This window comes from Toxotes jaculatrix, chromosome 12 (genome assembly GCF_017976425.1).
Source record: "Toxotes jaculatrix isolate fToxJac2 chromosome 12, fToxJac2.pri, whole genome shotgun sequence".
In the NCBI taxonomy this organism is placed as follows: Eukaryota; Metazoa; Chordata; class Actinopteri; family Toxotidae; genus Toxotes; species Toxotes jaculatrix.
The window spans coordinates 8,657,501-8,674,536 of record NC_054405.1 but is presented as its reverse complement, the minus strand read 5'-3'; the positions used below and the strand labels follow the sequence as shown (position 1 = coordinate 8,674,536).

The window sequence follows — 17,036 nt, the reverse complement described above, 5'->3', positions numbered from 1 at the left end:
AGATGATGGTCAAAGGTCAGTATTGATTTTCAAGGGTGAAAATGAAATAGTGAAAGAGTTTCATTTTGTGGTCACACATGAGTGGGTTTGATGGTGTGGCAGTTCTGCCAAGGCCAAGAAAGACATCTGAGCTCTAATGGAGTATTACAAGGACAGTTGTGTTTACATAACTTAGTAAAACAGTAAACCTCTGTCAGACAAAAACACAAAGAGTTTCTAGAACCAGCTTATTGGTCATCTTATGCTCAGTTTGGACATGTTTAATTTCAAGTGACCAATAAAAACTACATTTCCTGAGTCACTGTCTCATGTGTCACATTTGTGCAGGTGTTTATTCAAATCCTGTGGTTTACTTATGGTATATAAGCTTCAAATTATTAATTTAGGCTATTGTTATTTCAACTGTCTCTGTACAAAATACCATAAGAAATACTAAGGCTAATATTCAGTGTGCTTTTTCAATAAGTATTTAGAAGAATTTGTTTAATTCTTTGGCTACTTTACCTTCATAATGGAGAACTGGATGTTTAGTTGAAGGAATCTAAATCAAAACTTACTGTTTTGTTAGAGGGACTGAGTAACACTGCAATGAGAGACTGATAACTTCTGTTTTCCTGAGCACAATTCACAGGTATTAGGCTTTGGAATATAAATCCATCTATTTTTATGGGATGTTTCGTGCAAAGTACATCACCATAGCACCCCATGTTGATTGGCACTCCTCCATAAACAACTGCTTAAATCCATTTAATCAGCACGTCCGCAGCATCTGAACTGACAAATGCTATGAAGGCCTCCGCTCTGCACGACTGAGTCATTATTTTGAGTTGAGGGAGCTGGTATTGTCTGCCAGTGCCGCTCCTGCTGCAGACCCATTTCCCTGATAAAGAATATCAATTTATGAAAAGTTTATAATGTGCTCATCAAAGGCAGTGGTGTATATTTTTAGTTAAAGCTTTTTGCAAGAATTTATTTAGTTTAAAATCCCCAAACTGGGCTCAACGGCTTATGAACCAAGAAAAACAAACACAATTGCACAGCCATATTTGAGGATATCCAGTTTGGAGTGATGAAAGCATTTTCAACAAAATCAGGAACCACTAGACCAATGATGCACAACTAAACAGTCACTGCTGTGCAAATACATACACTGCTGTACAATACTAGCATGCAACGCTAAAATGGTGAACATGATAAACATTATACCAGCTAAACAACATACATACAACATTGTGCTTATGTTAGCATTTAGCTCTTTAAGTACTGACGGACGTTAAAGCAGCCTCAGACAGCTGTGAGCACGGCTGTGGACTCTGTATCATTTAGTTTATACTTAATATGAGGTTTTGTCATTGCACAAAAACATTTTGCTTTGCTGTCTTTGATCAAAGCAATTCTAACTCTGTTGTCTGTGATCTTTTCTCTTAATTTGCCTTTGTTTTTGTCGTTCTGTTAAGCCCATCTTAGGAATGAGATCAATTTCATCAGTTTCTCGTCAGTTTAAGTTGCTATGATATGCAGCGGTGCGATGCTCACATTTGATTTATGTTCTACTGTGTTCATTTGCGTAGTTAGTGAGACCCTTATCAGTAATGAGGCAGCACCAGAGAGCAGTCAAGACGGCGGAAAACAATGGGGGCACAGGGTTGTTGCAAGTGCAACACAAAGAGCTAATTAGAAACACTAAGCTGAACTGTACAAGTGCTAGTTTTAATACTAGTGCTGGCTGCACTAAACTTCACGAGTAACATTGGGCAACATGAAACTGTGTTTACAATGGCGAGACCAGCTGAATCTACTCATTAAATGGGTGTTTTTTTTCTTTATCATTCTCTTCATTGAATATACATGTTACATGTATAATCCGTACACACTACCAAGCCATAAAATACATACAATATCTAAAACAAGCACGAAACTGTGGATGCTTATGAAGCTACATTCAGTTTACCCAAAATGTCTTACAAATGAGAATGACACATAAACCAACAACATTTACATGCTTAGATATTCAGCTCCCATCTGGGTTTCTCATATAACCCAGTTTTTGAATGATGCCTGGACTATAAATGTTGTAATTGAGTTACAATAACCCTGTTTGTGGTCCATTTATGAGCATCTCAGTCCACTGTAGGATGTTTTTAAGTGCTGCAGTTTTGTTTGAACTCAGTAAATGTAATCCCCAAGTTTATTATACATGTATGAGTGACATAATATGCACCATTTCTTACAGTGTGCATTTTGTGGCTCAGCTATCTGACCAAATGAAATAAACTCTAGTGCTCTCTGGAGATTTTGCCTTTGTTGTCAGTCAGCTGAGCGCTCATTACCGCTGACAAGATGCGTACGAAGAGGAGGGAGAGGGAGCCCTGCAGTTTTTCTTCAAACATACACACTGTGGCTTTAAAATGACTGCGGTGCTCCGATATTTAAGTTGCCATTGTGTCAGTTTCTTGCTGTATGATGAAGACATTCATAGCACCTCTGACCATGAATTGTGATTGAACATGTGCTCTGTATTTTATCTTTTGTCATGTTGTCATGATGTGCCTGTAACAGCTGCCTCAACCATAACGCAGCCTCGACAGTGAAGTATTGTCTTTCCTCATATCTCCCTCCCCCTCCCCACACACCCTCAGGTTGACCATTCATGCCGAGTGCCCCATGCACCTGGAGGATTTCCCAATGGATGCACACGCCTGTCCTCTGAAGTTTGGAAGTTGTAAGTCAGTCCAGATGGTCACAGCAAAACAGAGTTTAATATAAAATCACACTGCAGAAACAGTGGTGATTGTCCTCTGCAGGTGTTAAGCACCTTTCCTGCCCTGATAAAACTTTAGAAGACTCAAGCTCTACACTCACACCGAGGAATATGATACAAGGGGATAACTGTCATGTTTAGAAGTGTTTCTTCACAGCAAAATTAGCCAGCCATCAGCTTGAAGGGAGATTTCCCTTGATAAAGATGGGCCAAAAAAAAGTCAATGCATTTAACACACTAAATTAGAAAATATGTTCATGCTACTCATTCTAGACGAATGTGTTTCTAGCATATGGACCAACATCAGCTTACTGCACATATGTCAGTGATAATCATATGCTGGCTATTAAATAACAAGAAACTGCAGTACAGAAATTTCAAAGATATTTTTAAGGAAATATAGAAACTGTGTTTCCATAACGTAGTTTGTTGAGTATTTCTTGGTTCTTAAAAAAAATCTCATTCTCACCCAGGACTCTACAATCATGCTCTATATGAATGTCTGTACCATAGTTTGTGCCAGTCCATCTCCATATTTTAACATGTTCTTGTATATTGAGATATTTCACTGGATGTGTTTAAAAATTTGGCCTGATGGTGGCTCTCCATGAAAAGTCAAGTTATCCCCGAAGCTAGTACGAATCATCCTCTATGTCAAAAGTCTATCAGGTATATACCTGACTGATATTGATCTGTTCCACTGTGTTTTCAAAGTTGCCTCATGTTTATTTCTAATCCATGTTTTTTTTTTACTATCTCTCTGTTACCCAGATGCTTACACCAATAATGAGGTGATCTACCTGTGGACCCAGGGAGACGAGAGGTCTGTCGCTGTGGCGGAGGACGGCTCCAGGCTGAACCAGTATGACTTACTGGGACACGTTATTGGCAAAGAAACCATCAGTTCCAGCACAGGTAAGCTATATGCCATCCTCAGCCCAGACAGCAGTATACAGTTTACTTCAAATTAAATCAAATCTGGTGCGTTCGAACAGGCAAGCGGTCCAGAGTCTAAACCAAACAACACAGCACACTGAGCTTTTATGCCTGCACTGTGCACAGGCTGGTCAGCCAAGCAAAGATTCATAGCAGTTCGACAGCTGTAGCTGACACACCAAATTCTATTTTGATGGAGGATATTGCAAGCAGGGAAACAAAATTAGCGTGTCATGGGATGAAACTCCTACCTTTGAAATATAAACTCTTATTCGTTTTTCTGCATAAAGTGTGTAGTTAATTAAATTGCCTTCCTTCTTTTCGGTTGACGTATACTGGCACTCTTCTGTGCGTTTTCATAAAGTAACAGTCTGCATTTTTCTCAGGTTTCTGTCGTTTCAGACTCAGGCGGCATTATTTGGGTCCATCAAGAAAATGATGACTGTTACCAGTTTTTGGGAAAGGATTCAGCATATTTACCGTGATAATATGAAGAGGTGTGCCAGAGGAGACAATATTACTTCCACTGTGTTTTGGGAGCCAATAGTCCAGAGTCTACTTTATAAGCACAGAGTTAAAGGACAGAAATGCCAGGCCACACTTTTGATTACATATTGATCTTATCTGAAATTCTCCTCGTCCAAACTGTGGCAGAAGCCTTTTCTCTGTCACACGCAATCACATGACTTTCACGGACTTAAAGGTCATGTTAGCATTTTTGTTTCCTTATTTATGTGTAAACATACAGTGCAGAAACACCACAAATCGGGATAACAAACATAACATTATACAACTGACAGGACAGAACACATACAGAGTGATAATATTACTGTCAGCAGCCAGTAATGAGGACAATTTTAGTGTGCGTGTGTTATAGTGAGAAATGGTGCATAATGAAACACTCAATCTATATCAGGTTCCATTATTACAAGTGGAGAAGTCTTATGTGTTAAATATAGAAATGAATGTTGCCGGAATATATCTGAAAGAAATCAGTTGTGAGTTGGGGAGAGGAAGATGTTGCAAAGATGAATGAGAGAAAAAGTCAACGAGAGTCAAGACTGGGGAGGGAGGTTAGAAAAGCCAGGGGGTCAGATCTTTGTCACAATAACACTGTCCATCAATAAATATCTTGTCTGCAGTCATTACAGCTTTCTTCCCTTCCCTCATGCGTTTAGGATCAGTACGGGTTTTTTCCTTTGTTCATCTCTGGCGGAAATTGATCGTTAAGTTCATAGTCTGTTCCCTGAAGCTGTTTGCCTTGGCTCTGCACAATTTCTTTGTGTTTATAGTGTTCAGGCTTTGCAACAATCAGGCATGGGTGGTTATTGGCCGTTTTTGGGGGGGTTTTTTGCCTCCTAGTCAGTGAAAAGGGTGAAAAGTGATTATTTTACTGGCAGTGTGTTTAGGCAGTGTTAGCTGTATGGCCATGAATTCCTTGATGAGTTTTTCTAGATGTTCAGGTATATGTTCTTGTATGCCAGAGAAAAAAAAACAAAAAACAAAAAAACAAACAGATTGCCGCTCATGCTGTTTGTTTGTTTGTAAGTCCAGAAACATTTGGAGTTTTGAGCTGGTGTGGCAGTTTTGTTTCTGCTCATTGTGCCTATTTGGTTAAATAGTTTGTCCAGTTCCTTCAGCTTGTCCAGTTTGGCAGCAGTTGTATAATCCAAGATAGTGGGTGGAGTTTGTGTTTTTAGATTGTTTGAATTCTAGCGATAGGAGGTTGCCATATTGGGTGTCACACAGGATCTCGCCTACATGTGTCACATCCGCTCTGAAAACTGGTAGCACCCCTAAAGGGATGAAATACCAAGGTAAGGGCCGGGCCCTGATATACACCAGTATAAACGAGAAAATTCACTGCAATTATGTGGTAACATAAAAAATAATCTAACCAACTCAGACAAAATGCTGTAATTTATAATAACATATATTAATAATTATCATTTGCAAGAAATTGTAAGTCACCACATAATTTTAATCGAGATCTTTCAGGCAAAAGACATCGATGAAACATTTCCAACATCAATCACCAGCTCCAGGTAGCAGAGCAAGAAGACAGGATAAAGTGCTGAAGTACTGATTACTGCAAAGCTAAAGTTAAAAGGTTGCTCCAAAGGGCCAGTAGGTAATTACTGAACGACTGCATAGCTCACAACTGAGCCATACTGACTTTCCATTTTGAGAGATTTAACCTCTGCAGTGAAGCTGTTTGCTTATGCGGCTCTCAGAAGGTGAGCTACAGAGTCACAGCTCTGTCTAACTTCAGCTGTGTTTGGAGACTAAACTACCATGAAACCGCTCTGTTGAATGGCACTCAGACTGCTTTCTGAGGAAGCAGAAAGTGTGTTGAAAGCTGTTGAAATAATAGCACTTGTATAACTCTACGGAGAACACTTTCCGTGAGCCTGTCTTTATTGTTATGCTGTTTGGTGGTTTGAACTTAAGTCTAGTAAGTAAGGTATTTTGAAGAAATGAGACCAGCTAAAGTCTAGAGACTATAAGTACCAATATTCAAGGTGGAGAGACATGATTCCTCTCATAAACCGGTTTAGCTTGTGGATGTCAGAAAATCTAATTTCATAACTTTAAACCTAATGGAGTACAGTGAGCCAACGTAATGGGTGGATTTGAGACAGTTCAGTCCAGGTTAGTATCTGCTCTGAAAAAAAAAAAAAACTACACCTCAGGGAAAGAAAAGCTGTTTTTCTCATATCTTTGCCACACAGATTACACACATGGCAGTGACAGCTGGTGCTTAGGGGGGCTGTGAATTTGTCCATTTTCTGCCATCAGTGACAAAAATCTTACATGATCCACAGGAAAATGTAAGCATGTATTTAAAAGGAACACTCCACTGAAAATCTACATTTTGAGATTTGTACTGCCAAACTGCTGAGGCTCTACTGCCGGTCCACAATATGTGAAAGCGTTTTCGATATCCGTCCCATGAAACACATAGGATCCAGTTGATCAAATGGATCAGTCCACAATGAGCCCGAGACACCCATGTGATCCACCCCAGGACCCCTCCCAGTTTTTCCTGCACCAGATCTATTTTTTTTTTCCTCTGGAGCACTTGGTGAAGTCACACGTTTCCCATTGTTTATGTTCTAATAGTATCTGTTTTTAATGCATTTAATGGTATCTGTAATGAGCTTTCCGGTTTCACAGAGGGCCGATTCCCCTCATCTGCTACCATGGGTGTGGAAATAAAATCAATGAATCAATATATAAAATCTATTCTGTTTCCCTCCTGTATAATCCTCATGTAGCATACTTGAAATCTATTTTTATCCAGTACAAGTCAGTCAGCCTGGTGAAGACAGTTTGTCAGGACTGCTGTCCTTTGAACTCCCCAAGAGCTGCAGACAGACAGACAAGTGGCTCTGGGGACAGAGATGCTGAACATCGGTCAGTTGGTGTTAATGTGGATTCCCAGGTCCGCTGCTCCTTTGTGAAGGACGGCAGTTGTGGTCAGACCTCCGCAAAGGATCAAGCAACAAACTTTTCAGGGCCACCTTTCCAGCTAACAGGAAGTGGCTATGTGATACATAAAAAGATAAAGATATAGCAATAATGATGTTCAGCACTGCTAACATTTGGATCTCCACACAAAGTTTCCTCTAATATGTAAGTGTCCTGTTAGTCCTGTATAGTACATGAGGATTAGAGCAGAGGCTCATCAGGACAACTGGATCAGCAAATCTGCGAATCTGATGTCATTTCATTTTTTTGCCACTTTCCACTTTCTATGCTTTAAATTTTAGTTTAAAGTGAAGTGAAATGGAGGTTAGTTATGTTTTTAATACAAAGTGCACATCACAACCACCCTGGTTATTACAATGTCTTTTAACTGTCACTTTCTATGTTTTCATATGGTTTAATGGCTCATCTCAGGGACTGAAGACAATCCTGTGAGCTACTTTGATGATGCACGAGGACACGTTAATGTTCTAACTTTAATAAATCTGACTGAATATTTCAGCTTGTGTTTTCCCCAACTGGGCATAACTGTATTAATAATCATAACTCTGTGTGTTTCTCTCCATCTCTTTCTATGTTTCTCTCCTCTCCCTCAGGAGAATATGTAGTGATGACAACATATTTCCATTTGAAAAGGAAAATTGGCTATTTTGTGATTCAAACCTACCTGCCATGCATCATGACTGTCATACTGTCTCAGGTCTCCTTCTGGCTAAACAGAGAATCGGTCCCTGCTCGCACTGTGTTTGGTGAGTGCCATCTTGTGTTTTTAATGCAATTCAAAAATGCACTAAATGATTCTTTGAATAGGTTAGATAATTTGGTGGAGCTTAATTATGAGCTGAGAGCAAAACATGTGCAGAGCTGCATTTGTTCACATCTTCAGATGATTCAGCAAAACTGTGGAACAAGTGGAGGATTTAAAAAAGGTTTTCCCCTTGAAAAGTTCTAATTAACGCGATGACGTACAAAACATAGCTTGGTGCATTTAGGTGCACATGGGCATGAATGAATTTACTTTCTTCCCCAAAGCTTTTATCACAGTATTGATTTGTGCCCGCTTCTGTAACTGCTAAAACACTAATTAATCAGAGATAAGTAGAAGCAAAGTTGGAAAGTGTAACACGGGGAAAGTGCAGCAGGTGTTAGACGAGGTGCTGCATCTCTCAGAGAGAGGCCGGGCCACTTGGTCAGCTAAATAACAGTCAGCGCGGTTCAGATAAAACCAGGCTTGTCAGGAAAAGGCAGAAGATCTAATCTTCTCCTTTTAAAACAGCGTTAATGAAGGAGGACACCAAAACATTTAAACCCAGCCTCTCATACGAGTATCTTACATTTAGCAAGTACTATGCCGAAGGATGCTGTTTAAAAAGATGTAAGCCGCGCAATATCCATTTGATTTAATAATTGACATTTCCTCCGTTGCATACGTGACACTTCACTGTGTTATCTTCCCTTTGTACTGTGAATAATAATAGATTTAATTTGTCCACCCAGTGCTATTCATGTTAATATCATTGTGTCGGCTTAGATCACCCTATACTCAAAGATGAGACGTGATTTGTAATTTCCCCCTTCTTCTTTCAACTGTTGTTTTGCGGCATAATCAATAAAAGAGCCCCCTAACCCGTCTTTGTTGAATAATTAGCATTTTGATTTAGAAATGAAGCACATGTACACAAGGTAGCACACGCTGCACAACAGAAGCCCAACACCCTGCGAAGCACGGGACTGTTTAGGAAATAAAAAATGGTTCCAGCAGCCTGTTCCCATGCATTCTGAGTAACAGCAGTTTCTTCAGTTCTCCACAAACGCACTCGCAGGAACATTTTTCCCTGAACAGTCATCTGAAAATCGCTTCAGTCACACAAGAAATTCCATTTGTGGAGAACAATTTCCTTCACATGAGGAGAGGAGCTGTAATCAGTGTCATTTTCTCAGCAGAATGATTGAAACAGTTACTGTGAAGGACACAGCTCCCTGAGGCGTTCACCTCCTGTTTCTTTTGTTCTCACCGTCGCACTGATCAGCTGAAATAAGGATCTTTCCACTGAGTTCTTAGCATTTCTGTGTTTATCAGCCACTACATTGACTCATCATTTTGTTCCCTTGTAGATTTTCAGATTGTATTTTGTAGGCGACTGAATGGTTTTGAAGGGTTATCAGGTTTAAGAGCCACATACACCTGATTTATACCTGGATTTTATTTAAGAATATCCTCTCCGATATTACAAGCAGCCCCAGGTCCTCTTAGCCAAATTAAATAGAAACGTTGCACACAGTTTATATGTTGGAATGTAGTCAAGTTATTCAAAATGCAGTACGTGAAAATTAATCGGCCCGTGTCCTTAAAGTGGAAACTTACCTATCAGTCTTTTTGTCACAAATTCTAATTTCTCACCCATAGCTCTCTGAAATGAGCTGACCTCCCTGATTCTGCAACGCAGCATTCATTTTTAGAGTCTGCTGTGTGTCTGTTTTTCATCAGATCAGAAAGCTTGGAACAGATGAACCGATTGCTTTTATGTGGCTGGATGAGCGATCGTTGTCCGAGCTGTATTTCTTTCCGGGCAACACTGAATTAAAAGGCCAACACGTGACATGATCTGAGAGAGTTTTGAAGTTTATACGCCAAAGGATTTATCTCCAGATTAATTAATTAGATGGTAGTCTGTTTTCTCTTTTGTGTTGAAATTCAGAATCATCAGTGTAACCAACCTTTGCATATTATCCTGCACTTGACATTACTTGCAATAAATGTACGCAGGTCTATAGCATATATCTGTCTCATGTCTCCCTCTATGTAAAGGAAATGTCGGTTTTTACAACTTGGACCCTATATTTATGGTTTTAATGGACCTGTATTCAGGGTCTTTTATTGGAGATATTTTGGACCCTGCAACTCCACTAGACACAGCTTTACAAGGGCATCTATTGGTACTAGGAAACACGGCAGACTAGTTTAAACCAAAGTAAAGTCAAAAATACATCCTGAAATGTTCATTATCAATGGTTCATTGCATTGAGAAGCTAATTCCTGCTTGAACCTACAAGACTGATCCAGCACACTAATAATGGTTATGCACCATTGAACTTTGCTCGTGGTATGTGGATCAACTTTCTGATATTCATACAGTAGATTATGTAGTCCAAGCCTTGTAATGCAGTGGACCGTAACTTTCAGCTCACGACTGTTAACTTTATAAGCCCAAAAGAATAATTTACATGACTGAGCTAAATTGGACATTTTAAACCTGTCTTCCAAAATCTCTAGACAGAAAAAAGTAAAATGTTATAACCCTTCAAATTCTTTGCAAAGTTTGACTCAAGTTGTAAGAAGATGAACTTTCCTTTAAGTGTTTCCTCAAAAAAGAACCTCTTGACTGATCTTTTTATTTCATCCTCAGGGGTCACCACTGTGCTAACCATGACCACCCTGAGCATCAGTGCTAGAAACTCCCTTCCTAAGGTGGCCTATGCCACTGCCATGGACTGGTTCATGGCTGTGTGCTATGCCTTTGTCTTCTCTGCCTTGATTGAGTTTGCCACAGTCAACTACTTCACCAAGCGCAGCTGGGCATGGGATGGGAAAAAAGAGGGCATGGAAATAAGGGTGAGTGATTCTTATTTTAAACAGTTTCATGTTAAAAAAAAAAAAAAAAAAAAAAAAAAAGTAATGGACACGACACACCTGTACGTTCAATTCATCACAGTGCAGCAACATTAAAAACCACAGGTACATCACTCAAAAAAAAAAAAAAACAAAGATTTCCAGAAAGGAATTTGTCTCCTCTTTGGCTATTTTTTCTGCTCATTTTATTCCAGATTAATTGCTCCTCATCTTTTGTTTTTATAACCTTGTTAAAAAATGCTCTAAGTTGCTCAGAAAGTCACACTGAAGGAGCTATGAGGGCAAACTGCACCCTGGAAACATTGACAGAAAGTTCCTTCCTTAACTCAGCCTGGAGTACTCTATAAAGCCTATAAAGAGAGCTTTTATTTATTCATTAACAGCCAAATGGAACAGGGACAGTGGGGCGGAACAGAGGTAAACTCCCAGAGACACTGGCCCTGATTTATGATGGCAGCATATGTTCAAGTCTCATCCTAAAGTCAGTGTAGGCTCGTTCTGGCCCCAGAAAAGATGGCAGCCAAACACCTAGTCTGCACATTACAGACATGCTGATTAAAAACTTGTGTGCATGACTTAAAATGAATCGCCTGAAGCTGACATTTTTATTTTAAGCCTGAAATCTGATAAATCACAGCTTACAGATCTTTACTTTGTCAGTAGTCTGGGCTGACTGTCTGTTGTTTATGAGGATATAAGACTTTACATCAAGCTGGGAAAGTAGAAATAGAGATAGGTATTGAGCATTTTAGCACAGAGTAGTTTCTTGTGGATTATGGTTTTATTTGGAGGATGCAGGGGTCTAAACAACATGCTTTTCTATGAAGCTGTGATGAAGTCGCATCAATAAAAACTGATGTTTCTCATGGTAACCTCAGTGCTTAAATTAGCCATGATTTCTGTGATGTTTTATAGCTGATCACACCAAACGAAATAGCTTAGAGGAGAGCGGGTATCAGAGAAGGCACAGGGCAGCTACGAGGTAAATGAAAGCACTTGGTCCTGTGCTGAATGTATGAAATATCCATGTTTCGCTTGCTTGATTGATCAATTTAGCTGCAGCATATGGTTCAAAAGGGCTTCTTTGTTCCAGTAATGAAAGGAAGAAAGGCATTGTTTTCCTGTTTTCACGTGGAACACATGAATGACCGAATCAGGTGTTGAAGTCTGCAGTGGTTGGATTGACAGTGAGGAGATCTTGACTTTAAAATACGTTTTCCTCCTGCCGGAAAATATTTAGATTTACATCTACTAATTCACATTGAGTGCTCTTTGAGATCAGTTACCAGTTAGTGAATTTTGCATGGTGTTAAGAATATGTCAAAGAACAGCTTAAAATTTAATTTGCAGAATCACATGTGGGGTGACACTGATTACTGACGACAAGAACGCTGGAAAACGTGAATTTGCTTTTCAAAAGATATTATTACTCTTTTCGTTTGCTCTCTATAACCAGGTAAAAGTCTCATTGAGTTTAAGTAAAGTGGCAAATAGTGGCTAAGTAAACGTTGTTGTGCTGCTGCTAACATATAAAAATGCTGGAACACTTCTATCTGCCACAGTCACGACATGAGAAGGAAAAAACATGTCTTCCACTGCGACAGACAGTACCATAAATCTATTTTCTGCTTCTAATGTACAAACTGTTTGACACAATCAGTACAGCCTTTCTGTTTTTTTATAGGTTGACATTTGGTCCTCTGAGTGATTGACAGAAATGCATATTGCTGCCATGGAACTTTTCAGTCGGTGGGGATAATTTGCAGCGTTACACAGCAGCAGAGTGGAGGTTTTTCTTTTTTTTCCTCTTCTCTTTTGATGCCTCCTCTTAATGGCAACAGCCTGGGCCGCGTTCTCGGGGGCTGTGCTGAGCATGCAGTTGTCATGATAGATAAAAAAGAATGGGGTCACAGAGGGAGACATGGCACTCGCATCACACTCCCCGCTAGAATGAGCTACTGGAAAGCAAAGGGATCAGGCTGCACATGCATTTTCATTTGTAATATATTTTCCCAAAAGAAAAAAAATAAAAAAGGGACCTATAGGAAGAGAGTCTATAAGGACAGGATGTTTTCCAGGAGAGAAGTTTAAGCTTAATAAGTCCTTTTGAAAACACGCTCTCCAGTCATCAGAAGCAGGGTTTGAGCCTTACCGGAACCAAACGATGACTTCATTGCCCCAAGGTTCCTCTTTTTTTTTTTTTTTTTTTTTTTTTTAATAAAAAAGGTCTGAAATGGTGGGGAGCTATAGACGGGTCAATGTGCGCTAATTTACTTTGCTGGTTATGGAGCTTCAATGCCATTTTCATCCTTCTTTGTCGACTAACATTCTGTTTGACAAGCGATCTACCTAATTAGCTCTCCCTCACCAGCTGAAGGTGTGCTTATTACAGAAATTAGCCGGTGGGGGAGTTTGGTTGGAATGAGAGCCGGGCATATTCTTGGCACTCCATGACACATGATTGGACACTCCTGTGTTAGATATTATATGCTGGTTTCATCTGCAGAGGCAGGAGCACTGGCTCTTTGTGTGGTGGGCTTTGCTGCTGGAGCCAGGGACTGATCACGGTTTCGCATGTACGCCTCGTAATCTTGTGCATCCAGACCTGCAGCTACGTCCTCAGACATTTTAACACAACGGTTTGTTTGAAAATGGTGGAGACGCAGGCTATTGTCAACATTCGTAGCAGTCACATTTCAGCAGAGCTGAGCATGACACTGCTACTCACTGTACTGTCGCAGGAACAAAAGGGGAAAGCTGCTACAATTTGTTTGCTAGCAAAACTAAAGTTTTTTGGGGGTTTTTTTCTGGAAGTTGGTGTACTCAGGTGGAAAAAACAAACCTTAGCTGCCATTTCTGGAGGCATCTTGTTATTATACTTTTTTAATGAAATTTTTTTCCACGCCTTTGTTGTTTGAGCTGGGGGTGTTGTTATGCACGAATATTTGCCTCCTGGCGAACTTCCTCTGAATGCTGCAACTAGGATTTACTCTTATGATATAGCAAGATGAAGTGGTTATATCTCACTAAACGTGCTGAAGTGTGCTTTTGTTGCATACTAGCAGCATCATCAGTGGACACAGGGTTTTGTCGGTTGCTGTATGACAAGTTTGGTGAAAAGCACTCAGGATCGAGTGAGAGGGAAGCAGGAGTGTTTTTTGGAACCAGTGTTTGTTTTGCTTTGGGATTAGAAAGCATGTTTAATTAACATTGGCTGACAGGGAACCTGTAACATAACCTGCAGTGATGAGATCAAGCTCGGACAACCTCTATGATGATTTACAAAAACAAAAATGGTAGTGCACTATAAAATACACACAGTCACATACACACACACACAAGGACAGAAAGAGGGACATAGCGTCTCATACACCCACATGCTCACATACTTGAGGCTATTAAATATGCCAACACCTCATCTACAATCTGAGACACGGACAGACTGTCACAAGGTTCAGTTACACGCACACATGCGCACACTGAGCTCCACACAGCAGGACACAGCGAGGCACAATTACCCCCAGGGTACTTAATCACACTCATAAAGAAATTCTGATGCAACAATTTGCAGAAGTTACAAAGACAAGGTCAATAGATGCATTGTGTTCAGGGGGTATTTGTGCCTGCAGCCAGCCAAATGACTTTGAATGGTGCACAAGACTCTTTGGCCAGAAGTAAATTATGTGCTGTGTCACATTAGGTTGATAAAAAACATGCACACATCCCAATGCCACATGTGGTCTCCCCAATAATTAGACCATATAAATTACTGCAGAGGGCAGCCCAGCTAAACAGCAACAGAAAATTACTTTGCTTGGCTCATTTGTTAGGTTACGGGGCAAAGAACATCCCTAATGCCAAGGACTGAAGAGTTTAGGGGGCTATGATTAAGGTCATGGGACACGTTACACCAGTCATTCGCTTTTCCTGCTGATGTAAGCCCTCTCTGTGATAGAGGAGACTCGTGATGGTGTTAGAAGTGGAGGAATCGATATCATGGGAAAGTATCTGGTTATCCAGAGGGTATCAGTGAGACTCTCTCACCCTATACTAATTGACTTGAGATAGACCCCTTCAGGCAGCCGCTCACCATTTCTCTGTTTTAATGCAATCAGTTGCCCGGGAGCTTTGTTAGCTCTCCACAAGATTGGCCGTTTTTCAAGAGGAGTTTGAAGAATCATCATCCCCCATCCTTCTCACTTAAAGACTAAACACTGATCACACTGAACACGTCCACCGCTGCCTTCATCACCTTGGACAGATAGTCTGGGGTTTCACAACAACTTAATAAGATCATTGTGATACCTACTGCCAATATTATGCCACTGCTTGTCACATTTGACATTAACAAGTGGTCTCCCTCTGGGTTTTCTGTATAGAAGTGACACGCTGGCCTAGTTCAGACACTGGACAAACAATACAAGCACCTGTCTTGCTGCATGTAAAACCATTTTTCTGCCTCTATTTGTGAGCGAATGTCAATATTGAGGATCAAGACCAAACAAAACACTTGGTGATGAGCAGTGTGCGGAAAAGAGATCCACCGTGAAGCCTTTTGGAGGAGGCCAAGCAGGGACATTAGTTATGCTAATTAAAAAGATGGAGTGAAGGGAAAAGGAAGGGAAATTAAATGAAGATGAAAAAGTAGAGCAAAAACTAAAGCAGGGCTCAAAGCGAAACTGAAACAGGGAGCATTCAAAGTAAAACTCTCTGTTACATGACATATACCACTGTAGCTTTGTTGCAGATCTTAAAGTGGCCACAGTGGGGATGAATGGTGTAAAGAAAATTACCCCAGTGCAGACTTGCTCACCTTATGCCACACAGGAAACTGAAACTCTTCCCGGTGATCAATCTTAGTGCCCTACTTGTTCTCTTACATGTACCGTGCACACTACCCTGCACTCTTTTAGGCTGACAGGATCCTCTGGTGATGTAAGTTTAGCTGTCTCAGTGTACCAATTTAGCAAATAAAAATTCTGTCTCCCTGTGTGATTTCAACATAAAAGACGAGTCTAATGATTCCTCTCTAGTAGCAGGAAGAAAGCAGTTGCTCCAGCCAGCTTTATCACACACAGCCTTTGTCGTGTTTGTTTTATTGCAAGCTGTTTGCCTGAAGAGGCCTGGCTGCTCTCATTGATACAGTTTGTCAGACATGTTTTCAGGCATTGTTATTTTGCTTTGTTTCTAATCCTGCTTCGTGCTGCTACTGCTACTGTTAGCAGTATCAGACGCCAGTCCAGCCTGGTTCTGCAATGATGCAAAATACAATTGTCCCCTATTTCCACACTAATTTTAACAGCCTGATAAATTTGTCATGAATTTTTATCATGACCCTTTTTTTTTTGTCTGCAATCCAGATTTGTATGATGCAGATTTGAATTGACAATATTAATAGTATAAAAATGTTCAAAAGTAGTACAAGCTAGATAGTAATGAATGGAGTATGTAAGTTGGGTAATTTTAATATAATTGGTAAACTTTTTTTCTTTTCTACTTTTCTTTTCAGGAACCGTTTCAGGCTAACATGGCCAGGATTAAAGATATGGTTAGGCTTTTGTTTTGTTCTTGTGTGTGTCGTGTCTCGTGGTGTTGCTTCTATTTCCTCTTTATGAGTTCAAATGGAAGTATTGTTAAGTCTGATTCTTCGCTCCTGACAACCTTTACTTTACTGCCTTCTTCCTTTTCAGAGAAGAGAATCTGCGACTTTGTCCAAAAAGGCAAACAACACCTTCAACATTGTTGGAACCACCTACGCCATCAACGTAGCTAAAGACCAAGGTTTAACGACCATTTCCAAGAGCGCCACTGGAGCGGTGGGCAAACACCACTATCTGCACAAAATGGATGACCCCTACACGGAGGCCAAGAAGTCCTACAACCGTGTCAGCAAAGTGGACAAGATATCACGCATCATTTTCCCAGTTCTGTTCTTCATCTTCAACTTAGGCTACTGGGCCACATACGTCAACAGAAAGCCCGCTATCATGAAGGCAAACAACCTAAACTGAATTTGACCAAATGCTAGGCCTGATCTGGTTTGGTTCAGAGGGTAGACAGGTTTGCAGGAGGCCAAGTCCATTACATCTTATTGTGTGTGTATGTGTGTGCGCGCGTGTTTTGTGTGTCTGTTTTTTCTTAAGAGTTTGATATTTTGCACGTCTGTATAGATGGAAGGCAAATTTGAACATACGAATAGATTACCATGTAGTCGTGGAC

The 17,036-nt window shown here is 40.3% G+C and overlaps 1 protein-coding gene across 1 annotated transcript in view; it reads left to right on the top strand.

The window, feature by feature from the left end:
* gabra3 (gamma-aminobutyric acid type A receptor subunit alpha3) overlaps positions 1-16,828 on the top strand; it is a 50,179-nt gene extending 33,351 nt beyond the window's left edge. The window contains exons 5-10 of the mRNA XM_041051326.1: positions 2,640-2,722; positions 3,533-3,676; positions 7,783-7,935; positions 10,594-10,799; positions 16,327-16,365; positions 16,508-16,828. Coding sequence (XP_040907260.1) covers positions 2,640-2,722; positions 3,533-3,676; positions 7,783-7,935; positions 10,594-10,799; positions 16,327-16,365; positions 16,508-16,828 — 946 coding nt within the window. The remainder of the gene's footprint in view (positions 1-2,639; positions 2,723-3,532; positions 3,677-7,782; positions 7,936-10,593; positions 10,800-16,326; positions 16,366-16,507) is intronic.
* Positions 16,829-17,036: the final 208 nt, after the last annotated feature.